This window comes from Cherax quadricarinatus, chromosome 39, assembly GCF_038502225.1.
Source record: "Cherax quadricarinatus isolate ZL_2023a chromosome 39, ASM3850222v1, whole genome shotgun sequence".
NCBI classification, from domain to species: Eukaryota; Metazoa; Arthropoda; class Malacostraca; order Decapoda; family Parastacidae; genus Cherax; species Cherax quadricarinatus.
Window position 1 is genome coordinate 13,103,699 of NC_091330.1, and position 26,360 is coordinate 13,130,058.

The following is a 26,360-nucleotide window of genomic DNA, read 5'->3' on the forward strand; positions in this document are numbered from 1 at the left end:
CCCTTTTGCCACCTGATGCCCTCGCTTCCTTCCTGCCCTGCAGCGCTGTATAGTCCTTGTGGCTTAGTGCTTCCTTTTTTATTATAATAATAATAATCAATTCTGTGGATCAAGAGCCTTTTACCAATTTTAGGGAACCTCCCATGATGGTTGACGATACTGGATCTCCAATCAAGCTCATTTCACCAGCATCCTAATTGTTATATTCATGAGGTGGAGTGCTCAACCCATAGCAGTCTAACAGCGCCAGGGAAATGGGAGGCAATTAGATTTGAGCAAGGAAAGGGAGTGTAGTTCTAATTCTTTGGGTTGAGCCCTTCACTGTCATCAAGGCACCTCCTTTGAAGTTAGGCACTCCTCAGTCAAAGTTTATTCTCTATAAGGATTACAATGTGGGGTTTACAGATTTTGGTTATTGTGTGGTTTACAGGTAATAAAATACTAATTACAGAGGGGGCCACTAGAACACCTAGCAAGGCTAGGCATTTCGAGCAAACTTAGATTAATTCTTAACCCTAAATTATTAGAAATTGTGGAGTAAGTTGACTAAATACTAGTTTGTGAGTTTAGCAATGTGAATGCTTTTGTTTTGGCACAATATATAGTTTCTATATTGGAGTATCACAGGCAAACTTGTGACTAGTTAGGAATCATTATTTTAAGATTAAGATACGTATTTCTGTGCTTATAGTCCTGCTGAATTGGTCCAGTATTGTTTTCTTCCAAAAAAGACAAAATACAATCATTAATCTTTACAATTAAAATAAATCAAAGAAGGTTAATAAAAAACATTAAGAAAATTTGTAAACAGATTTATTAAGTGGATTTATAAATAATAAACTAAATATTTTGTGCTCACTTAATAATTTATCTTGTGCTAAAAAAAAATGCACATAAAGAATCAAACTAATAATGAAGAGCATTTAATTCACATTTGGTTTCCACTATATACATAAATGAAACAATATCAGAATACTAAATCTTTACAAATATAATAAATGATATTCAGCAATTATAAGAAAAAATAACTAACCGATATATATTTCCAAAGTCACTATTATTGGAGATGTATGATCTATACTAGCCAGAGCTGGTAAACAAAATACTTAGGATGGGGAAATTTATACAAATATGTGAAATCAAGAACATGAAATCTCTGGAAATTCGGTAAATACACATAATCACTATCACCCCTAATTGCTACACACAATCTCTTAAGATAATTCCTGAAACCTTTTTTAAACATGACAGCCATCTCTCACTGAGGTAGGGTGATCCAAAAGAAACAATTTAAACAACATTCTCTATCACTGTCTTGCCAGAAGTACACCGATACTAAAGTTCAAATGCCCCTCCAAACTGCAAATATCCCCACCTGTTCTGAGTGAAAGCACTGTACTTCCCACCTCCAGGACTCAAGTCCAGTTAACTGGTTTTCCTGAATCCTTTCATAAAATGTTACCTTGCTCACATTCCCACAGCTCATCAAGTTCCAAAAGTGAATGTGCATACTGTATTTACTGAAATTACCATGGATTTAAGGTATGGTAATTCATAGTTTCACACTTTTACTGATAAACAGCATAGAGGTGGTAGTATGCTCATCAGAAAATAGATAAAGTTTCTTCTGACACAGGGTGAAACAAGGACTTATATCTGGTAAGCATCTGCTGACTAATGGAGCTATATTTCCCCTTCCATTTAAAAACGAAAAAGGATCACTACCTAGTAGTAATCCAATACCTCTGAACTTTTTTTAAACTTTGCTCCTTTAGTTTCTTCTCAGTTGAGCTTTAACCCAGGTGGACACTGTTGCAAATAAATAAAAAAACTTAACATCAAAAGCAGAATACAGTGGACCCCCGCATAACGATGGCATCGCATAGCGATTTTTCCGCATAACGATTACTTTTATCGCAAAATTTTTGCCCCGCATACCGATTAAAAACCCGCATACCGATTTTCGTCCGAGACGCGTCCAATGTGCCCTCACATGTGCCGGCCGTCCCATTGTTTACCAGCCAGCCTCCGCGGTAACATCCAAGCATACACTCGGAATATTTCGTATTATTACAGTGTTTTCGGTGGTGTTTCTGGAAAATAAGTGACCATGGGCCCCAAGAAAGCTTCTAGTGCCAACCCTGTGGTAAAAAGGGTGAGAATTAGTATGGAAATTAAGAAAGATTTTGAAGGGTTTGGGGCTAACCCTGAGAAGCCTATGCCAGTTGTGGAATCCATTGTGCCTACTTCAAAGATTAAGGAAATGTGTGCAGAGTGGTTTGAACTGCAAACCTTTATAGATGAAAATCACCCTGACACAGCTGTTGCAAGCCGTGCTTGTGACTATTTCAATGACAATGTTATGGCCCATTTTAGGAAAGTCTTGAAGAAACGGGAGGTACAGAGCTCTATGGACAGATTTGTTGTGCGACAGAGGTCCAGTGACTCTGAAGCTGGTCCTAGTGGCATTAAAAGAAGAAGGGAAGTAACCCCAGAAAAGGACTTGCTACCTCAAGTCCTAATGGAAGGGGATTCCCCTTCTAAACAGTAAGAAGATAATGCTCTCCCCTCCTCCCATCCCATCAATCATCACCAGATCTTCAATAAAAGTAAGTGTCATGTAATTGTGCATGCCTTTTTCAGTTTGTGTGTATTAAAATTAACATTTCATGTGGTAAAAAAAATTTTTTTTCATACTTTTGGGCGTCTTGCACGGATTAATTTTATTTCCATTATTTCTTATGGGGAAAATTAATTCGCATAACGATTATTTCGCATAACGATGAGCCCTCTTGCACGGATTAAAATCGTTAACCGGGGGTCCACTGTAATTCATTATTTTGTAGGAATGAGATAATACAAGACAATAATACACTTGACTGATATTTACTTATCCAAGAGGAAATGCCAGCTGTTCTCAGGCACATCAATAACCAGCTTACAGGTCAGAGAAAAATGACATTACATCTGCTGAGAAAACAATGTATTAATACGGGAGTTGTGGTAAGAATGAATAGAAGTTGTTGGAGCCTCGTGATGGTTAGGATATAGTAGGAGTGAAATTTATATTACAAGCAAGGCAATCAGAAGTTAAGAGCTGTAAGGTGTATCCCATGATTTCTCACCAGCAGAGACTCCAAAACTCAACATTTCACAGATGTGCTCTTATCTTTAGTGTAAAACACTTTCTTGGATTGCCAACCCAAGTGTCATCTATAACCTCTGGACAGAACAGAGAACTGCACAAGGCAACTTCTCTCTCACCTCAACCCAGACTGGATGGATGAGTCATTTCAGCAGAACCTACACCAGAGATGTGGGTGGCCTTATTGTTATCGTAGTTCCATACTTGACATCACTTTGCGGCCGAGAAGATAGCTTCTATGCCACAAAATCGGCAGCAAAAACCAACTACACACTATACCCTACTCAAGAATGTTCCTTCTGTGATCATTTATTTCCTGAATGACTAACTTCATCCTGTTCCCTATGCATGTTTCATAACAATAAAGATTTAATAAATAAAAATGCTAGGGAAAGCTTTTAAATGAGCTGATGTTGGAAAGAAACTTTTAGCTTGAAAATAAAGATAGGAACTTTAAGCTTAACTCTGTAAAAACTGAGTGTTTTATATATACAGTCTCTCCTCACTTAACGATGGAGTTCCGTTCCTAAGACCATGTTGGTAAACAAATTTGTCACTAAGTGAGGAGCACACTATAATGGTAGCGAGTTTGTGTCAACCATCTTTGATACTGTTTTAATGTCACTTTTGCACCATTTATACCCCTCAAGGAAGGTTCCTTGATGTTGGTGAGGGGCTCTTGATTTAGGGAATTGGATCTGTGCTCCAGTTCCCCAAATTAAGCCTGAATGCCTTCCACATCCCCCCCCAGGCGCTGTATAATCCTCCGGGTTTAGCGCTTCCCCCTTGATTATAATAATAATGCACCATTTATAACATTTCTGGTATATTTTTTAATGTTTATACAATAGTGTACTGTATATTGTAATAAACAGAATAGAGGAAATCAGCTCTAATATGCATACTGGTCAGAGCGCCTGTCATAAGTCCGAGTTATCACTAAATGAGTACATCACTAAGTGAGAAGAGGCTGTACTGTACAAGAGGTGCTATTAAAAAGTCAATGCACTTGAAATTTCTCGTACTTCCTGGATGAAATATAGCAGCAGTGCAGATAATGCTGTGCAGTACACTCCTATGTGAAGTAGTGTGGTGAGTTTCAGTGTGGTTGGTCATTCCATTGAGGTTAGGCAGGCATTTTTTGTCATACTGTCAATATGCTGTTGCAGTTTTTGTGTAAAAGAATAGAATCTCAAAAACAAAGAACAGTGGGTGTAGGAAATTCTGTTCCAAGCTTGGTAAAATGGCTAGTGAAACAAAATGCTTCAGCAAGCATTTGATGACGAAGTAATGGGTTGGACACACCGTTATGAATATTTTTCTTGATTCAAAGCAGGATGAACATCAGTTGGGGATGAACACTCGTCGTCCATCAGTGTCAAAAACAGATGCCAATGTTGTCAGAATATCCAGGTCATTTTAAGTGCTGTGGGAATTTCTTTATGAATTGTGTCAAAACATTTTGATTGAAAATTTGAACATGAAGCAAGTGGTTGTGAAATTTGTGTCCCGCATGCTGATTCAAGGCTGAAAACACTAATTTTCTGGCAAAAAAAAAAAAAAAAAAAAACAGCATGGTGGTCATCCCTTACCCTTCGTTTTCCCCAGATATAGCCCCCCCCCCCCCCGTGACTTGTTTCTCTGCTCAAAAATAAAAATGGTATTCAAGGGTGTGGTGTTTTAGCAAAGCAGAGGAGATTCAAGCAGACTCTCAGGCTGTGCTAGGTGCATTTAGGAAAGAAGAGCACCAGAAATGTCTCAAGAAGTAACAGAGCTGGGATCAGTGTACAGCCTCCCAAGGAGAGTACTTTGAAGGAGACAGCAACAACTAGGTGATTAGTTAAGCCTATAAATTTTTTTTTTGTGGCAGTCTGGGAACTTTATGACAGCACCTCGTTTATAAAAGTTACTACATACTGCTTATAAAAGAAAAGTTATTTATATCATTATTCTAACTGAGAGAAGCTATAAACCAGTAGGGCCATACAGTGCATTGGGAATGGGAGGCAATATGGTTCAATTCCAAGGAGAGGAAAGGCTCAATTCCTTGGATCAAAATCCCCTCACAAGCATCAATGCACCTCTCCCTTAAAGGGAATGTTTTTAAAAAACTGCTACCTTGTAAATTTAGCTAAATCACTTGTTGTGATTTAAAAACAGCTGGAATGTTTCGAACGGGTTAGAAAGGCAAATTATTTTCAAGAAATGGAGCATGTTTTATCATAGAAATTTTTTTAACAAACTGGCCATATCCCACCATGACAGGGTGACCTAAAAAAAAAAAAAACGAAAGTTTCTTTTCTTTTTAACCCCTAAATTGTCCAAATGTCTATATATAATCTCTTGCCCAGCAACCCAAATATTTTTGAAAAAAAAAAAAAAAAAAAAAATTTTTTTTATAGAAATAAAGGGTGCATTTTCTAAGTGTTTTTTTTTTTTTTAACAAGTCGGCCGTCTCCCACCAAGGCAGGGTGACCCAAAAAGAAAATACTTTCATCATCATTCAACACTTTCACCTCACTCACACATAATCACTGTTTTTGCAGAGGTGTTCAGAACACAACAGTTTAGAAGCATATATGTATAAAGATACACAACATATCCCTCCAAACTGCTAATATCCCAAACTCCTCCTTTAGAGTGCAGGCACTGTACTTCCCATTTCCAGGACTCAAGTCCGGCTATATAAAAATAACCGGTTTCTCTGAATCCCTTCACTAAATATTACCCTGCTCACGCTCCAACAGATCGTCAGATCCCAAATACCATTCGTCTCCATTCATTCCTATCGAACACGCTCACGCACGCCTGCTGGAAGGCCAAGCCCCTCGCCCACAAAACCTCCCTTACCCCTTCCTTCCAACCTTTTCGAGGACGACCCCTACCCTGCCTTAATTTCCCTACAGATTTATACACTCTCCATGTCATTCTACTTTGATCCATTCTCTCTAAATGACCAAACCACCTCAACAACCCCTCTTCAGCCCTCTGACTAATACTTTTATTAACTCCACACCTTCTCCTAATTTCCACACTCCGAATTTTCTGCATAATATTTACACCACACATTGCCCTTAGACAGGACATCTCCACTGCCTCCACCCGCCTCCTCGCTGCTGCATTCACAACCCAAGCTTCACACCCATATAAGAGTGTTGGTACTACTATACTTCCATACATTCCCTTCGTTGCCTCCATAGATAACGTGTTTTTTTTTATCTCCACATATACCTCAACGCACCACTCACCTTTTTTCCGTCATCAATTCTATGATTAACCTCATCCTTCACAAATCCATCCGCCGTCACGTCAACTCCCAAGTATCTGAAAACATTCACTTCTTCCATACTCCTCCCCAATTTGATATCCAATTTTTCTTTATCTAAATCATTTGATACCCTCATCACCTTACTCTTTTCTATGTTCACTTTCAACTTTCTACCTTTACACATACTCCCAAACTTATCCACTAACCTTTGCAATTTTTCTTTAGAATCTCCCATAAGCACAGTATCATCAGCAAAAAGCAACTGTGTCAATTCCCATTTTGTATTTAATTCCCCATAATTTAATCCCACCCCTCTCCTGAACACTAACATTTACTTCTTTTACAACCCTATCTATAAATATATTAAACAACCATGGTGACATCACACATCCCTGTCTAAGACCTACTTTTACTGGGAAGTAGTCTCCCTCTCTTCTACACACCCTAACCTGACCCTCACTATCCTCATACTGTTCACATATATACTTCAATGTAAACACTTGATCTACACTTCCCCTACCCATTCTGAAACCTCCTTGCTCATCCGCAATCCTACATTCTGTCTTACCTCTAATTCTTTCAATTATAACCCTACCGAAGTCTTTTCCTGGTATACTCAGTAAATTTATTCCTCTATATTTTTTACAATCTCATTTGTCCCCCTTCCCTTTATATAAAGGGACTATACATGCTCTCTGCCAATCCCTAGGTACCTTCCCCTCTTTCATACATTTCGTTCTTTTCTTTCTTTCAACACACTGGCTGTATCCCACCAAGGCGGGGTGGCCCAAAAGGAAAAACGGAAGTTTCTCCTTTTACATTTAGTAATATATACAGGAGTAGTGGTTACTAGCCCCTTGCTCCCGGCATCTTAGTCGCTTCTTACAACACGCATGGCTTACGGAGGAAGAATTCTGTTCCACTTCCCCATGGAGGTAAGAGGAAATAAACAAGAACAAGAACTAGAAAGAAAATAGAAAAAACCCAAAGGGGTGTGTATATATATGTTTGTACATGTAGGTGTAGTGTGACCTAAGTGTAAGTAGAAGTAGCAAGACGCACCTGGTACCTTCCCCTCTTTCATACATTTATTAAACAAAAATACCAACCACTCCAACATTATATCCCCCCGTGCTTTTAACATTTCTGTCATGGTCCCATCAGTTCCAGCTGCTTTACCCCCTTTCATTCTACGTAATGCCCTGCGCACCTCCCCACACGCTCACATACTGTTCTTCTTCACTCCTAAAAGATGGTATACCTCCTTGGCCAGTTCATGAAATTACCGCTTCCCTTTCTTCGTCGACATTTAAAAGTTCCTCAAAATATTCTTGCCATCTACCCAAAACCTCTATCTCCTCATCTACTAACTCCTCTACTCTGTTTTTAACTGACAAATCCATTTGTTCTCTAGGCTTTCTTAACTTGTTTAACTCACTCCAAAAATTTTTATTATTTTCATTAAAATTTCTTGACAGTGCCTCTCCCACTCTATCATCTGCTCTCCTTTTGAATTCTCTCACCACTCTCTTCACCTTTCTTTTACTCTCCCTATACTCTACTCTTCTTATAACACTTCTGCTTTGTAAAAACCTCTCATAAGCTACCTTTTTCTCTTTTATCATACCCTTTACTTCATCATTCCACCAATTACTCCTCTTTCCTCCTGCACCCACCCTCCTATAACCACAAACTTCTGCCCCACATTCTAATTCTGCATTTTTAAAACTATTCCAACCCTCTTCAATCCCCCCCCCCACTACTCATACTTGCACCAGCCCACCTTTCTGCCAATAGTTGCTTATATCTCACCTGAACTTCTGCCTCCCTTAGTTTATACACTTTCACCTCCCTCTTGCTTGTTGTTGCCATTTTCCTCTTTTCCCATCTACCTCTTACTCTAACTGTAGCTACAACTAAATAATGATCCAATATAACAGTTGCCCCTCTATAAACGTTTATCATTATTAAAAATTTCTTCTTATTCTTTTTAGTAATTATTACAGGAAAAGGGGTTACTAGCCCATTGTTCCCGGCATTTTAGTTGACTTTTACAACGTGCATGGCTTATGGAGGAAAGATTCTTATTCCACTTGACCATGGATATAAAAGGAAAAGTAATAAGACCAAGAACTATTAAGATAAAATCCAAGAAAACTCAGATGAGTGTGTATAAATAAACATGTACATGTATGTGTAGTGTGACCTAAGTGTAAGTAGAAGTAGCAAGACGTACCTGTAATCTTGCATATTTATCAGACAGACAAGAGACACCAGCAATCCTACCATCATGTAAAACAATTACAGGCTTTCGTTTCACACTCAGTTGGCAGGACAGTAGTACCCCCCTGGGTGGTTGCTGTCTAGCAACCTACTACCTACATTTGTCTAGGATTATGTAAAGTATTTTTAGATCCCAGCAATGTTTTGGATATGCGGGAGTATATAATAATAATAATAATAATAATAATAATTGTTCTAGGTAGTAGGCTGGTAGACAGCAACCGCCCAGGGAGGTACTACCGTCCTGCCACGTGAGTGTAAAACAGAAGCCTGTAATTGTTTTACACGATGGTAGGATTGCTGGTGTCTTTTTTTCTGTCTCATGAACATGCAAGGTTTCAGGTACGTCTTGCTATTTCTACTTACACTTAGGTCACACTACACATACATGAACAAGCATATAGTATGTACACACCCCTCTGGGTTTTCTTCTATTTTCTTACTAGTTCTTGTTCTTGTTTATTTCCTCTTACCTCCCTGGGGAAGTGGAACAGAATTCTTCCTCCGTAACCCATGCGTGTTGTAAGAGGCGACTAAAATGCCAGGAGCAAGGGGCTAGTAACCCCTTCTCCTGTATACATTACTAAATGTAAAAGGAGAAACTTTCGTTTTTCCTTTTGGGCCACCCCGCCTCGGTGGGATATGGCCAGTGTGTTGAAAGAAAGAATAATAATAATAAAAACAATTTCCCTTGAAGCATGATGTAAGACAAGTGTCAGTCCACTGCTGACAGTGCAGTGGTGACATTTGATCAGCGTCCACGGCCCTGGCTTTATTTGTTTTCACTGTTACACATAAACATGTCTGTGTCTATCTGTCAAACTCTGTCTAGCTCTCTATCTGTCTATCTAGCTCTCCATTTATCTCTGTCTCTGCTTATCTTTCTGTCTGCTTGTCTCCCTTTCTGTCTCAGAGAGAGTCACTCGTGAACCAACAGGTATTACACACGACTGCGTCATCACGTCTTGATCCTAAGCAAGTGTAAATACGTATTTGCCAGTCAAGCATATGCATTATATCTACAAGCACAGTATACCACTTTGTCTGGATTTTTTTTGGTTATCCAAGGTAATTTGCACTTTGTATAATTGTATTTATGTGTACCTGTGAGACAGAGACAGACAGACAGCCAGCCAGCCACCTGAACACGTATTACATGTTCCAGAATTGTTTTTCTTCATTTAGGTTATAAGACATTCCGAAAGGGTGGTGCACAAAATGTTGCACATGGGTTATTATCAAGGTTTTTCACATTTCCTCGACCACTTATGTCCACATTCCACCTCAAAGTCACTAAACTCAGGGTCAACATCACTTTCCTATTAAAATGGGAGTGTTAATACTACATGACATCAGTGAATCCCAAGTGTTTGCCGCGCTGTTTGCTCTAGCTGGCGCTCAATTGAACTGGTGCTCCCACAAGGTACTAAGTGGTCCCAGATTTTTTTAACACTGTTAACACCCATTCTATGCTGACCAGGCATCTCAGGCCAATCGTGCCAAATTTAGAGGCAGGAAAAATAATCTGATCTACGTTTGGGACTCTAGCGGTACTAATGTATACATATGTTTGGACCGTTTAGGGGTTAAACTGCATAATGTATACAGGAGAAGGGGTTAGTAGACCCTTGCTCCCAGCATTTTATTTGCCTCTTATGATATGCATGGCTTATGGAGGAAGAATTCTGTTCCACTTCCTCCATGGAGATAAGAGGAAATAAACAACAAGAACAAGAACTAGTAAAAAATTAGAAGAAAACCCTGAGGGGTTATAAAAATATTATTATTAAAAATATCAAATAAAGTAACACAGATCTGCAAACAAAAACTTACTTCACAGTTATCTAACCATAATATTTTATAATAAAAAATAATTATAAAGAAAGATGCCCTCTCCTTATAATCTAGTTATCTACAAGATTATCTCCAGTATGTGTTGTATATGTAAGTTTTAACTTTACTCAATCTAAAGTACTGTTTATTTTTTTAAATCTCCAAGAAGTCGTTAAGATACTGATATTGTATAATATATCACTTATCTCAAATTATAAATGTGGTGGTAGAGTAAAAACTTTCAAATACAATGGAACCAAAGACTTGCAAAAATGGTTACTGCACTGTAACGAGAGATTCACTACCATAAACCGTTTTCTGAAATTCCATAGTTTTTTCTTTATACTGTACTATTAAGTATATATGATGGAAGTGCCACTTGATCCATTTTAAACTAAAAAACTTTTACTGATAACACAGATATTTGTCTAAATATATGTGAAGTTTTTTCATTATACCATTATTGTGAATTAAAGTTTAAATATTTTATGTTGGTTCATGACACAGTGAAGAATGACATTCAAAATTAATACTGTACTGTATAACAAACAAATGAAAAACAGCAACAACAAATCTTCAAATTTAATGCTTGAAGATGACCAAAAAGACTTTTACGAGTTTCTTAAATTTATGTACTCCACAAAACCATAAATAAGTACCACTGGTTAATCTTTCTTCAGAGCAGACTGAATATCTTTAAGCAACATTGAAGATATGACCATCTTCTCACAGTTAACAGTAATAGAAACTTCCTGTTCATCTTGTGGTAGAGTCAAGCACACCAGCACTAATGCCTTCCCTGAAGCAGTCTGCCCACCAAATCTGCAAAAGTACAAACAAAATAGTACTCTAAATAAAGAAAAATAGTTTGGCTAAATTATTTAGCCCTTAAACAGATTACCCTATAAAAGTCCAATTACATAGGAATCAGCTGTGATAATGAATATCACTTTTTTATTTATTTAATCTGTATGTCACTTTTGAAACAGAAACCTGTAACTGTTTTATATGATGGTAGGATTGCTGGTTTCCCTGAATCCCTTCACTAAATATTACCCTGCTCACACTCCAACAGATCGTCAGGTCCCAAGTACCATTCGTCTCCATTCACTCCTATCTAACACGCTCACGCACACTTGCTGGAAGTCCAAGCCCCTCGCCCACAAAACCTCCTTTACCCCCTCTCTCCAACCCTTTCGAGGACAACCCCTACCCCGCCTTCCTTCCCCTATAGATTTATATGCTTTCCATGTCATTCTACTTTGATCCATTCTCTCTAAATGACCAAACCACCTCAACAACCCCTCTTCTGCCCTCTGACTAATACTTTCATTAAATCCACACCTTTTCCTAATTTCCACACTCCGAATTTTCTGCATAATATTTACACCACACATTGCCCTTAGACAGGACATCTCCACTGCCTCCAACTGTCTCCTCGCTGCTGCATTTACCACCCAAGCTTCACATCCATATAAGAGTGTTGGTACTACTATACTTTCATACATTCCCTTCTTTGCCTCCATAGATAACGTTTTTTGACTCCACATATACCTCAAAGCACCACTCACCTTTTTTCCTTCATCAATTCTATTATTAACCTCATCCTTCATAAATCCATCCACCGACACGTCAACTCTCAAGTACGTATCTGAAAACATTCACTTCTTCCATACTTCTCCTATGTTCACTTTCAACTTTCTACCTTTACACACATTCCCAAACTCATTACTAACCTTTGCAATTTTTCTTTAGAATCTCCCATAAGCACAGTATCATCAGCAAAAAGTAATCTCCCATAAGCACAGTATCATCAGCAAAAAGTAACTGTGTCAATTCCCATTTTGAATTTGATTCCCCATAATTTAATCTCACCCCCTCTCCCGAACACCCTAGCATTTACTTCTTTTACAACCCCATCTATAAATATATTAAACAACTATGGTGACATTACACATCCCTGTCTAAGACCTACTTTTACCGGGAAGTAGTCTCCCTCTCTTCTACACACCCTAACCTGAGCCTCACTATCCTCATAAAAACTCTTTACAGCATTTAGTGGTATAAACCTTGGTAATAAATACCGACAAGTTGGTTTAGAAAGACACGTAAGCAAACACTATGACATATTTATTAGAAAACGTTTCGGTCCTGGGACCTTGATCACTTCTAACATACAGAGGTAGAAAGGCATTATATATATAGGCAGAGAGTGAGGTGTGACACACGTGACCTGAGGAATGTCATAAGAACATAAGAATGGAGGAACACTGTAGAAAGCCTACTGGCACATGCGAGGCAAGGCCAGTAGGAGGGCCAGGATTCACATGATTTCAACGTCTACCCGTCCTCATCATAGGCAGAGGTTGTTTTGATAAGGACCTGCCTCGCATGGGCCAGTAGGCCTTCTACAGTGTTCCTCCATTCTTATGTTCTTATGTTCTTATGACATTCCTCAGGTCACGTGCGTCACACCTCACTCTCCGCCTATATATATAATGCCTTTCTACCTCTGTATGTTAGAAGTGATCAAGGTCCCAGGACCGAAACGTTTTCTAATAAATATGTCATAGTGTTTGCTTACGTGTCTTTCTAAACCAACAGCATTTAGTAACTTACCACCTATTCCATATACAGTGGACCCCCGCTTAACGATCACCTCCCAATGCGACCAATTATGTAAGTGTATTTATGTAAGTGCATTTGTACGTGTATGTTTGGGGGTCTGAAATGGACTAATCTACTTCACAATATTCCTTATGGGAACAAATTCGGTCAGTACTGGCACCTGAACATACTTCTGGAATGAAAAAATATCGTTAACCGGGGGTCCACTGTACTTGCAACATCTGCCACATTGCTCCTCTATCCACTCTATCATATGCCTTTTCTAAATCCATAAATGCAATAAAAACTTCCCTACCTTTATCTAAATACTGTTATTTTCATATAGTCGGACTTGAGTCCTGGAAATGGGAAGTACAATGCCTGCACTTTAAAGGAGGGGTTTGGGATATTGGCAGTTTGGAGGGATATGTTGTGTATCTTTATACGTATATGCTTCTTAACTGTTGTATTCTGAGCACCTCTGCAAAAGCAGTGATAATGTGTGAGTGTGGTGTAAGTGTTGAATGATGATGAAAGTATTTTCTTTTTGGGGATTTTCTTTCTTTTTTTGGGTCACCCTGCCTCGGTGGGAAACGGCCGATTTGCTCAAAAAAAAAAAAAAAAAAAAAAAAAAAAAAAAAAAAAAAAAAAAAAAAAAAAAAGATTGCTGGTGTCTTTTTTTCTGTCTCATAAACATGCAAGGTTTCAGGTACATCTTGCTACTACTACTTACATTTATGTCACACTACACATGCATGTACAAGCATATATACATCTCTGGGTTTTCTTCTATTTTCTTACTAGTTCTTTTTTATTTCCTCTTATCTCTATGGGGAAGTGGAACAGAATTCTTCCTCTGTAAGCCATGCGTGTCGTAAGAGGCGATTAACATGCCGGGAGCAAAGGGCTAGTAACCCCTTCTCCTGTATATATTACTAAATTTAAAAGGAGAAACTTTCATTTTTTCTCTTGGGCCACCCTGCCTTGGTGGGATATGGCCGGTTTGTTGAAGGAAGAAGATCACTCGTGTTCATGAAGGAAAACATCTTGAGTGACAAGTGCCAGTATTTCAACCTCTAACAATATTCATGCATGTCTTGTGACCTACAAGCTCAATTACTTAGTTACCATGTGGGAACCTGTGAGTTGATGCATTACCTTACAGGATATACTTGCTATTCTCAAATGTTTTCTTTTTCAAAACTGAATAGTCCCATGAATAACTGACCCAAAATGATGTACATCAAATGGGTTTTGTAAAAAAAAAAAAATCAAATTTTTATATTTAATTTTTACATTAGTAGGCTATTCTGGCACAGATACACAAACATAGAGATAAAATGAAACAATGAAAAACTGAGCCTCTCAAAATTGTGTTTGGAAGAGTATGGAGAAGATATAAATAAAGATCATTTAGGATCCATAGGTAAACTAACAAGATAAAAAAAAATTATCCTAAAGCAAAACCAGAAATGTCAAAAAGCTTTATCATTCCACGAAGAGAAATTTGACAAGTCCACATAAGAAGCCGGAGAGAAAAAAAAAAAACCCATTCTCTGTTCTCTTCCTCAACATGCTGTGATCTATAATAAAATAAGAATTCAAGTATCAAGGTCAATAGGTGGCTGGAACCAACAAATTGGTCAACCAAGCCAGTGAACAAAAGGTCTGGTGTGAGATCAGGTTGTGGGGGCAATGACCCTTAAAACTATTTACAAGCACAGGGTCATATTTTAGTTTTGTAACAGTTAAATACTGTGTATAAAACTTGTACAATACTCACTTTAAGGTGTTGCTACTAGCACACTGAACTTGGAGAAGGTTGGCAGTCTCATAAACCCGGTTCACTAATTTTTTTACATCATTATTACTGCTCAAGAGATTCACTGAACCTCTCAGTTCATTCATTCCTCGCAGTTTGATCTGTAAGTTAACATAATTAGGATTTGTCAACTAAAATATTCTACTAAATAGTCTCATATCGTTTGTTACAGAGTTAGTTCTGAAATTCCAATGGCTACAGAGCCAAGTAAAACTATTCACCCTGCATGTTTCTCTGCCTGTGTTGAAATAATAACTACCTAAAGGCTGATTACTCTCTTTTCTCTCTTGATTCCCTCTATGTGTAAACAAATTTATTAGGAACTTCTAACTGCAGCCATACTATATTTTGTAGTACATACTTTGGTTTAAGTAATTATGCATCTGTAGAAAAATGAAGGTCTCAGTTCCAATTATTCTTCAAAATTCTACCATTTACCACCTTTAGTTTCGTAAAAAGTTTAGCAAATCACTATGTTACAGCTCAATACACTTACAGTGGAACACCACCAGTATGGAATGACTGGAGAATAAGGCAAAATAAGAAAAGTCTCCAACTGAGAAAAGTAAAATCTCCAAGGCAGTTATCTTCTTCTGAATACAATAATACAGTTATACAGTATATACAAAATATATAAAAGTAGTAGGTTGGTAGACAGCAACCACTCGGGGAGGTACTACCGTCCTACCAAGCGAGTGCAAAACGGAAGCCTGTAATTGTTTTACACGCTGGTAGGATTGCTGGTGTCTTTTTTTTCTGTCTCATACACATGCAAGATTTCAGGTACATCTTGCTACTCCTACTTACACTTAGGTCACACTACACATACATGTACAAGCATATATATACACACCCCTCTGGGTTTTCTTCTATTTTCTTTCTAGTTCTTGTTCTTGTTTATTTCCTCTTACCTCCATGGGGAAGTGGAACAGAATTCTTCCTCCGTAAGCCATGTGTGTTGTAGGAGATGACTAAAATGCCAGGAGCAAGGGGCTAGTAACCCCTTCTCCTGTATATATTACTAAATGTAAAAGGAGAAACTTTTGTTTTTCCTTTTGGGCCACCCCGCCTTGGTGGGATACGGCCAGTGTGTTGAAAGAAGAATGGTAAGATTGCTGGTGTCTTTTCTGTCTCATAAACGTGCAAGATTTCAGGTACGTCTTGTTACTTCTACTTACACTTAGGTCACACTACACATACATGTACACGTTTATGTATACATACTCATCTGAGTTTTCTTTGATTTTTATCTTAATAGTTCTTGTTCTTAGTGCTTTTCATTTCATATCCATGGGGAAATGGAATAAGAATTTTTCCTTCGTAAGCCATGCGTGTTGTAAAAGTCAACTAAAATGCCAGGAACAATGGGCTAGTAACCCCTTTTCCCATATAGCTTACTAAAAAGACAAAGAAGAAAACCGTCAAAGTGGGATGTTTGAATGTGCGTGAATGTTGTGCTGAAGATAAGAAAGAGATGATTGTGGATGTTATGGATGAGAAGAAGCTGGATGTCCTGGCTTTAAGTGAAACAAAGCTGAAGGGGGTAGGAGAGTTTCAGTGGGGAGAAATAAATGGGATTAGGTCAGGGGTTTCAAACAGAGTTAGAGCTAAAGGAGGAGTAGCAATAATGTTGAAAGATAAGTTATGGCAGGAAAAGAGGAAATATAAATGTATAAATTGAAGGATTATATGGTGTAAAACAACGGATGGATGTGAAAAGTGGGTTATAGTAAGTGTTTATGCACCTGAAGAAGAAAGAAGTGAAGAGGAGAGAGAGATTTTGGAAAATGTTGAGCGAGTGCGTGGGAAGTTTTGAACCAGGTGAGAGAGTACTTGTAGATGAGGATCTCAATGCTAAAGTGGGTAAAAATGTTGTGGACGGAGTAGTAGGTAAATCTGGGGTGCCAGGGGTAAATGAAAAAGGGGAGCCTTTAACTGAGCTAAGTGTAGAAAGAGGTTTGGTAATAAGTAATACATATTTTATGAAAAATAGAATGAATAAGTATTCAAGGTAAGATATAGCATGTAATGAAAGTAGTTTGTTAGATTATGTATTGGTGGATAAAAGATTGATGGGTAGGCTTCAGGGTGTACATGTTTATAGAGGGGCAACGGATATATCGGATCACTATTTAGTTGTAGCTACAGTTAGAGTAAGAGGTAAATGGGACCAAAGGAAAATGGCAACAGCAAGTAAGCGAGAAGTGAAAGTGTATAAACTAAGAGAGGAGGAAGTTAGGGTGAAATATAAGCAACTATGGGCAGAAAGGTGGGCTAATGCAAGTAAGAGTAGTAGGAGAGGGAAGGGAGGTTGAAGAGGGTTGGGATAGTTTTAAAAAAAATGCAGTATTAGAATGTGGGGCAGAAGTGTGGCTGTAGGAGGGTGGGTGCAGGAGGAAAGAGGAGTGAAAGGTGAAGAGAGTGCAAAAGGAGAGCAGATGAAAGAGTGGGAGAGACACTGGCAAGAAATTTTGCTGAAAACAAGAAAAACTTTTGGAGTGAGAAACAAGTTAAGAAAGCCTAGGGAACAAACGGATTTGTCAGTTACAAACAGAGTACGGGAGTTAGTAGATGGGGAGATGGAGGTATTGGGTAGATGGCAGGAATATTTTAAGGAACTTTTAAATGTTGATGATGAAAGGGCGGCAGTAATTTCATGCACTGGTCAGGGAGGTATAACATCTTTTAGGAGTGAAGAAAAGCAGGATGTGAGTGTGGGGGAGATGCACAAGGCATTACATAGAATGAAAGGGAGTAAAGCAGCAGGAACTGGCAGGATCATGACAGAAATGTTAAAAGCAGGGGGGGATATTGTGTTGGAGTGGCTGGTATTCTTGTTTAATAAATGTATGAAAGAGGGGAAGGCACCTAGGGATTGGCAGAGAGCATGTATAGTTCCTTTATATAAAGGGAAGGGGGACAAAAGAGATGGTAAAAATTATAGGGAAATAAGTTTACTGAGTATACCAGGTAAAGTATTTGGTAGGGCTATTATTGAAAGAATTAGAGGTAAGAGAGAGAGTAGGATAGCAGATGAGCACGGAGGCTTTAGAGTGGGTAGGGAATGTGTAGATCAAGTGTTTACATTGAAGCATGTATGTGAACAGTATTTAGATAAGGGTAGGGAAGTTTTCATTGCATTTATGGATTTAGAAAAGGCATATGATTGAGTGGATAGCAGAGCAATGTGGCAGATGTTGCAAGTGTATGAAATAGGTAGCAAGTTACTAAATGCTGTAAAGAGTTTCTATGAGGATAGTGAGGCTCAGGTTAGGGTGTGTAGGAGAGAGGGAGATTACTTTCCTTTAACCCTTTCAGGGTCGCCAGGCCCTCTCCGAGACTTGTTCTAAGGGCTGCCAAATTTTCAAAAAAAAAAAAAAAAAAAAAAAAAAAAAAAAAAAAAAAAAAAAAAAAAAAAAAAAAAAAAACTTATGAAAAGATAGAGAATCTTTTCCCAATCATAATGGCTCCAAAAGTATGAAATTTGATGGAAAACTTATGGAATTATGCTCTCGCGAAGTTAGCGGTCTCGACGATGTTTACGCATCGGTGATTTTGCCCACTTTGAGCCCTATTTTCCGCCAATTCAAGTGTACTAGTCAACAAAAATCATAACTATTTCGCTAGAACTCCGTTTTTTCTATCGAATGAGTACAAGAAACCACCCATTTACCGATTTCAACTATCCAATACAGTGGTCAGAATTTAGCAATTTTGCCAATTTCACACAAATTTCAAAAGATGCCAATTTCCAAATAGGGTCCAGAATAAACAAGAAAGGCATTCCTGGCACTAAAATAACATTTCCTCTGTTCATTAGTCACGTCCCCACGTCCCTCTTACATTCTTTTGCTTTCCACTTTGAATTTTTATTCTCACAAAAAATAGAAGATTTACTGTTATGCAGACTACTGCATTAGTGTAGAGATGGTATAAATAATATCGGCGCACTTGTAAAAGAATATTAGACTCACCAGCTGAGATGTATTGGACGCTTAGCATGATTTGTTTACTTTTGAACTTTGGTAAAAGTCGAACATTTCTGCTGCTTTGAGCTCAATTTCAAGGTACTTTTCATTGTAAAACCAGTCAAAATCATCTCAATTTCTGTAATATGTCTTCCATTCTATAAAATGAGACCAGGAAAACTGGAATACAACAATAAATACCATACGAAAATACAGTGCAAAGTCGCTATTTTAATCCAAAAAACACGGTCAAAGTTTTTTTTTCTCATTACGCACTGTGAGCTGCAGGATTTTTTTATACTGTGCACACTGACCACATAGACCCATTCTTTCATATGTAGGCCTACCAGCTGTCTCTCACTATATTTGAGGGCTCTTGAATTTAGGCGTACTAGTACGTCAAAAACCCTGGCGCGTAAGCCGTACTAGTACGACCGAAACCCTGAAAGGGTTAAAAGTAGGTCTTAGACAGGGTTGTGTAATGTCACCACGGTTATTCAATATATTTATAGATGGGGTTGTAAAAGAAGTAAATGCTAGGGTGTTGGGGAGAGGAGTGAGATTAAACTATGGGGAATCAAGTACAAAATGGGAGTTGACACAGTTACTTTTTGCTGATGATACTGTGCTTATGGGAGATTCTAAAGAAAAGTTGCAAAGGTTAGTGGACGAGTTTGGGAGAGTGCGTAAAGGTAGAAAGTTGAAAGTGAACACAGATAAGAGTGAGGTAATGAGGGTATCAGATGATTTAGATAAAGAAAAATTGGATATCACATTGGAGAGAGGGAGTATGAAAGAAGAGAATGGTTTCAGATATCTGGGAATTGACTTGTCAGCAGATGGGTTTATGAAGGATGAGGTTAACCATAGAATTGATAAAGGAAAAAAGGTGAGTGGTGCATTGAGGTATCTGTGGAGACAAAAAACATTATCTATGAAGGCAAAGAAAGGAATGTATGCAAGTATAGTGGTACCAACACTCTTATATGGGTGTGAAGCTTGGGTTGTAAATGTTGCAGCGAGGAGGTGGCTGGAGGCAGTGGAGATGTCCTGTCTAAGGGCAATGTGTGGTGTAAATATTATACAGAGAATTCAAAGTGTGGAAATTAGGAGGAGGTGTGGAGCTACTAAAAGTATTAGTCATTGGGGTTGTTGAGGTGGTTTGGTCATTTAGAGAGAATGGATCAAAGTAAATGACTTGGAGAACATATAAATATGTAGGGAAAGGAAGGAAGGGTAGGGGTCATCCTTGAAAAGGTTGGAGAGAGGGGGTAAAGAGGGTCATGTGGGCAAGGGGCTTGGATTTCCAGCAAGCGTGTATGAGAGTGTTAGATAGGAGTAAATGGAGATAAATGGTTTTTGGGACTTGATGAGCTGTTGGAGTGTGAGCAGGGTAATATTAAGCGAAGGAATTCAGAGAAACCGGTTATTATGGACTTAGCCGGACTTGAGTCCTGAAAATGGGAAGTATAATGCCTGGAATTTAAAGGAGTCTGGGATATTGACAGTTTGGAGGGACTTCTAAACTGTCATATCTGAGTGCCTCTGCAAAGACAGTGATTATGTATGAGTGAGGTAAAAGTGTTGAATGATGATTATAGTATTTTCTTTCTTTTTGGGTCACCCTGCCTTGGTAGGAGATGACCGACTTAAAAAAAAAAAGTACGTGTGAAGTAGTAGCATGCGAGAAATACTTTTTTTTTTTTTTCAACAAGTCGGCCGTCTCTCACCGAGGCAGGGTGACCCAAAAAAGAAAAGAAAATCCCCAAAAAGAAAATATTTTCACCATCACTCACACATTATCACTGTTTTTGCAGAGGTGCTCAGAATACAACAGTTTAGAAGCATACACATATAAAGATACACAACATATCCCTCCAAACTGCCAATATCCCAAACCCCTCCTTTAAGGTGCAGGCATTATACTTCCCATTTCCAGGACTCAAGTCCTACTATATGAAAATAACCGGTTTTCCTGAATCCCTTCACTAAATATTACCCTGCTCACACTCCAACAGATCGTCAGGTCCCAAGTACCATTCGTCCCCATTCATTCCTAACACGCTCACGCATGCTTGCTGGAAGTCCAAGCCCCTTGCCCACAAAACCTCCTTTACCCCTCTCTCCAACCCTTTCAAGGACGACCCCTACCCCTCCTTCCTTCCCCTATAGATTTATATGCTTTCCATGTCATTCTACTTTGATCCATTCTCTCTAAATGACCAAACCACCTCAACAACCCCTCTTCTGCCCTCTGACTAATACTTTTATTAACTCCACACCTTTTCCTAATTTCCACACTCTGAATTTTCTGCATAATATTTACACCACACATTGCCCTTAAACAGGACATCTCCAATGCCTCCAACCGTCTCCTAGCTGCTGCATTTACCACCCAAGCTTCACACCCATATAAGAGTGTTGGTACTATTATACTGTCATACATTCCCTTCTTTGCCTCCATAGATAACGTTTTATGACTCCACATATACCTCAATGCACCACTCACCTTTTTTCCCTCATCAATTCTATGATTAACCTCATCCTTCATAAATCCATCCGCCGACACGTCAACTCCCAAGTATCTGAAAACATTCACTTCTTCCATACTCCTCCTCCCCAATTTGATATCCAATTTTTCTTTATCTAAATCATTTGATACCCTAATCATCTTACTCTTTTCAATGTTCACTTTCAACTTTCTACCTTTACACACATTCCCAAACTCATCCACTAACCTTTGCAATTTTTCTTTAGAATCTCCCATAAGCACAGTATCATCAGCAAAAAGTAACTGTGTCAATTCCCATTTTGAATTTGATTCCCCAAAATTTAATCCCACCCCTCTCCCGAACACCCTAGCATTTACTTCCTTTACAACCCCATCTATAAATATATTAAACAAGACTCAAGAAATCGTAATGACACTATTGCAAACAAACCATACCCCCGGCCGGGATTGAACCCGCGGTCATAGAGTCTCAAAACTCCAGCCCGTCACGTTAGCCACTAGACCAGCCAGCCACAATATTGTGGCTGGCTGGTCTAGTGGCTAACACGACGGGCTGGAGTTTTGAGACTCTATGACCGCGGGTTCAATCCCGGCCGGGGGTATGGTTTATATTAAACAACCATGGTGACATTACACATCCCTGTCTAAGACCTACTTTTACCGGGAAGTAGTCTCCCTCTCTTCTACACACCCTGAGCCTCATTATCCTCATAAAAACTCTTTACAGCATTTAATAACTTACCACCTATTCCATATACTTGCAACATCTGCCACATTGCTCCTCTATCCACTCTATCATATGCCTTTTCTAAATCCATAAATGCAATAAAAACTTCCCTACCTTTATCTAAATACTGTTCACATATATGCTTCAATGTAAACACTTGATCTACACATCCCCTACCCACTCTGAAACCTCCTTGCTCATCCACAATCCTACATTCTGTCTTACCTCTAATTCTTTCAATTATAACCCTACCATACACTTTTCCTGGTATACTCAGTAAACTTATTCCTCTATAATTTTTAGTCTCTTTTGTCCCCTTTCCCTTTATATAAAGGGACTATACATGCTCTCCGCCAATCCCTAGGTACCTTCCCCTCTTTCATACATTTATTAAACAAAAGTACCAACCACTCCAACACTATATCCCCCCTGCTTTTAACATTTCTGTCATGATCCCATCAGTTCCAGCTGCTTTACCCCCTTTCATTCTACGTAATGCCTCACGTACCTCCCTCACACTTACATTCTGCTCTTCTTCACTCCTAAAAGATGGTATACCTCCCTGACCAGTGCATGAAATTACTGCCTCTCTTTCTTCCTTAACATTTAAAAGTTCCTCAAAATATTCTCGCCATCTACCTAATACCTCCATCTCCCCATCTACTAACTCCCCTACTCTGTTTTTAACTGACAAATCCATTCGTTCTTTAGGCTTTCTTAACTTGTTTAACTCCAAAATTTTTTGTTATTTTCATTAAAATTTCTTGATAGTGCCTCTCCCACTCTATCATCTGCTCTCCTTTTGCACTCTCTCACCACTCTCTTTACCTTTCTTTTGCTCTCCATATACTCTGCTCTTCTTATAACACTTCTGCTTTGTAAAAACCTCTCATAAGCTACCCTTTTCTCTTTTATCACAACCTTAACTTCATCATTCCACCAATCACCCCTCTTTCCTCCTGCCTCCACCCTCCTATAACCACAAACTTCTGCCCCACATTCTAATACTGCATTTTTAAAACTATTCCAACCCTCTTCAACCCCCCCACTACTCATCTTTGCACTAGCCCACCTTTCTGCCAATAGTCGCTTATATCTCACCCGAACTTCCTCCTCCCTTAGTTTATACACTTTCACCTCCCTCTTACTTGTTGTTGCCACCTTCCTCTTTTCCCATCTACCTCTTACTCTAACTGTAGCTACAACTAAATAATGATCCAATATATCAGTTGCCCCTCTATAAACATGTACATCCTGGAGCCTACCCATCAACCTTTTATCCACCAATACATAATCTGATAAACTACTTTCATTACGTGCTACATCATACCTTGTATATTTATTTATCCTCTTTTTCATAAAATATGTATTACTTATTATCAAATCTCTCTCTACACATAGCTCAATTAAAGGCTCCCCATTTACATTTACCCCTGGCACCCCAAATTTACCTACTACTCCCTCCATAACATTTTTACCCACTTTAGCATTGAAATCCCCAACCACCATTACTCTCACACTTGATTCAAAACTCTCCATGTGTTCACTCAACATTTCCCAAAAAATCTCTCTCTCTCCTCTACACTTCTCTTCTCCAGGTGCATACACGCTTATTATAACCCACTTTTCACACCCAATCTTTATTTTACTCCACATAATCCTTGAATTAATACATTTATAGTCCATCTTTTCCTGCCATAGCTTATCCTTCAACATTATTGCTACTCCTTCTTTAGCTCTAACTCTATTTGAAACCCCTGACCTAATCCCATTTATTCCTCTCCATTGAAACTCTCCCAACCCCACATATTGTATATGTGAGAATTACTGCTGATCAGATCATTGTGTCATCTGCATGTTTTGTAAGTCAGTGTTTGAAATCACACTTGCTTAACATTTGCTTTCTATCTCACTTGTTTTGTGCCTTATTAAATCCTAGCACAAATATCTGGCTTAATTTTATGATTTTAAGTGTAAATACTGTATCAGCATTATAAACTTGTACTCTTTATATACCCCATTGTAAGTTTGTGCTGCTGATTTTCCTTCCCTCACCATTCACAAAGTAGAAGTAGAATAAATACAATTAATTTTATTTAAAAATATTATTATAAAGAAACAGTTAAGATAATTAATTACTAGGTATGAAATTCTTGTATTTTTCATTAACACAATGAATAAAATATATGTCACTTACTTGATTAAGATTAAAATCAGCCTCATTCATTGCCAAAGGCATCAACAGCTCTCCAACTGATGCTGTGATACTAATATTAAATGTTCGCCCCCCTGCTACCAGGTCAAAAACTGCTGGTTGAGTAGTATCATTGAAGTCCACACCAAGTGTTCCATACAGTGTAGTATCAGGATTCAAGACAGCAATACCAGCAAACTCATGGAGTGACATTCCTGGAGCAAGTTTCTTGCTGCCAATACTAATGTCACGAATTTCTTCACTGCTGTTGTTGGTGAATGAAAGTTCAACTGATGTCATACGGGGCGAATAGAGATGCGGAGAGCGTGTGAAGCGACATGATACAGCCAAACCCCCACCGCTAAGCCTGTTCAGCAACTCATGGGTAGCAGTGGGCACAAGCTTGGCAGAAGCAGGCTGAATAGAAGCACCTGGAGGAAGTGGTTGAGTAGGATATGATGATGGTGAAGGTGTCAGAAGTCCACCCAGTGAAGGAGTAAGGAGAGGAGTGTCCATGGCAGGTGGTGTGTCATCCAAATCTAAAAGAAGATCCAAGTTGCTACGATTGCCTTTTCCTTGAGGAACTTCCTTCTTTGGTTCCTGCTCCTTTTTGGTCTTCTTTTTCACATCTTCAGCAGAGGCTTCAGAGTCATCAGACTCATCATCACTTGACGACTCACTGCCTGAGGAGGAAGATGACGATTCAGAATCCTCACTGCCAGATGACTCGGATGCATCCTGTTTTTCTGGGCGCTTTTTTCCACCAGTGACCACCTTCCTCTTGACTCTTGGTTGCTCCTCATCCTCACTTACAGATTCATTACCTTCATCACTGCTGCTCTCTGAGCTGTCAGTGTCACTGCTATCACTGTCACTGTCACTCTCACTGCTGCTGTCACTTGCATCATTTTCACTTTCATCTTCAGGAGAGCTTTCATCAGAATAAAATGACTTTGTCTTCTCAGGTTTGCTCTTCTTTTGGTGTGAAGGTCTGTGGTGATTATCAGGAGTAAATGACACTGCAACTTCCACATAGCGCACACTGGGGTCAGGAGCCTCTTCTGGAAATGGTGGCAAATCTTGATATCCTGTTGCTCGTGCATTAATGAGATGAGACAATGTGCTAAGTTGAAACTGGTCACGATCTGAAATTACAAGTAAAATAAACACTGTTAAATTCTTCTTGGTTATATCTGAATGTATAATATTAGTTAAGAATTTTTTATATCCCACTGGTCATCTCCCATCAAGATAGGGCAACCAAAACAGGAAACATTCACCATTCATTCATTAATTTGTCTTCCTAGAAGAGTGAAGACATCACAGCTCAAATGACCCCCAAACTGGACATCCAGCAGGAATGTGTGTCTCTATTAGATAGGAGTGGAGGCAAACAGATTTTGGGATTTGGCGAGCAAGGTAACATTTGTGGAGGGATTCAGGGAAACCAGTAAGCTGGGCTTTGAGTCCTGGAGGTTGGAAGTATAGTGCCTGCACTCTGAAGGAGGGGTAGGGATATATGGTGTTTGGAAGAGCATCTAAACTGTAGTAACAATACACCTCTGGCCAGACAGTAATAAAGTGAATGATGGTGAAAGTGTTTCTTCTTTTTGGGGTCATCATTCCCCAGCAGGAGATGGCTGGTGTTAAATTTTTTTTTTTAACACATTGGTCATCTCCCACTGACGATGTGAACTAACCTTTAAAACTAGACTGCTGTACTGGGGGTGGCTTTATAGCTAGGAATATTTTCTTAGCATGCTTTGCAAGTTTGTTATCCTCATGACCTTGTGGTGGGAACACCAAGGCTCTTGTGAGACGTGCACGATCTCGAATGTCGTAGTTGGTGTCATATTTTGCTAGGTTATACACGTACTGACAGAGAAGACGAGTTTGCTTGGGGTTTGTTAAGTAGAGTTTGGTTGCTAAAGTCAAGATCTGCAGTTTCACAATGTCCTCCTGTAAAAATAATTTATTATTAAATTCATAAAACACACTATT

The 26,360-nt window shown here is 38.8% G+C and overlaps 1 protein-coding gene across 3 annotated transcripts in view; it reads right to left on the bottom strand.

Annotated features, from left to right (window-relative positions):
• Positions 1 to 1,762: 1,762 nt before the first annotated feature.
• Positions 1,763 to 26,360, bottom strand: part of rb (adaptor related protein complex 3 subunit ruby) — a 99,019-nt gene continuing 74,421 nt past the window's right edge. Inside the window, exons 13-17 of one of the 3 annotated variants that reach the window (XM_070092400.1) lie at positions 26,060 to 26,318; positions 24,363 to 25,504; positions 14,920 to 15,059; positions 11,189 to 11,351; positions 1,763 to 1,809 (exon numbers count right to left, since the gene is read on the bottom strand). In XM_070092400.1, coding sequence (XP_069948501.1) covers positions 11,195 to 11,351; positions 14,920 to 15,059; positions 24,363 to 25,504; positions 26,060 to 26,318 — 1,698 coding nt within the window. In that variant the 3' untranslated portion in view covers positions 1,763 to 1,809; positions 11,189 to 11,194. Of the gene's footprint in view, positions 1,810 to 11,023; positions 11,352 to 14,919; positions 15,060 to 24,362; positions 25,505 to 26,059; positions 26,319 to 26,360 lie in introns of those variants that run through there. The other 2 variants (XM_070092401.1, XM_070092402.1) reach the window with 2 other exon arrangements.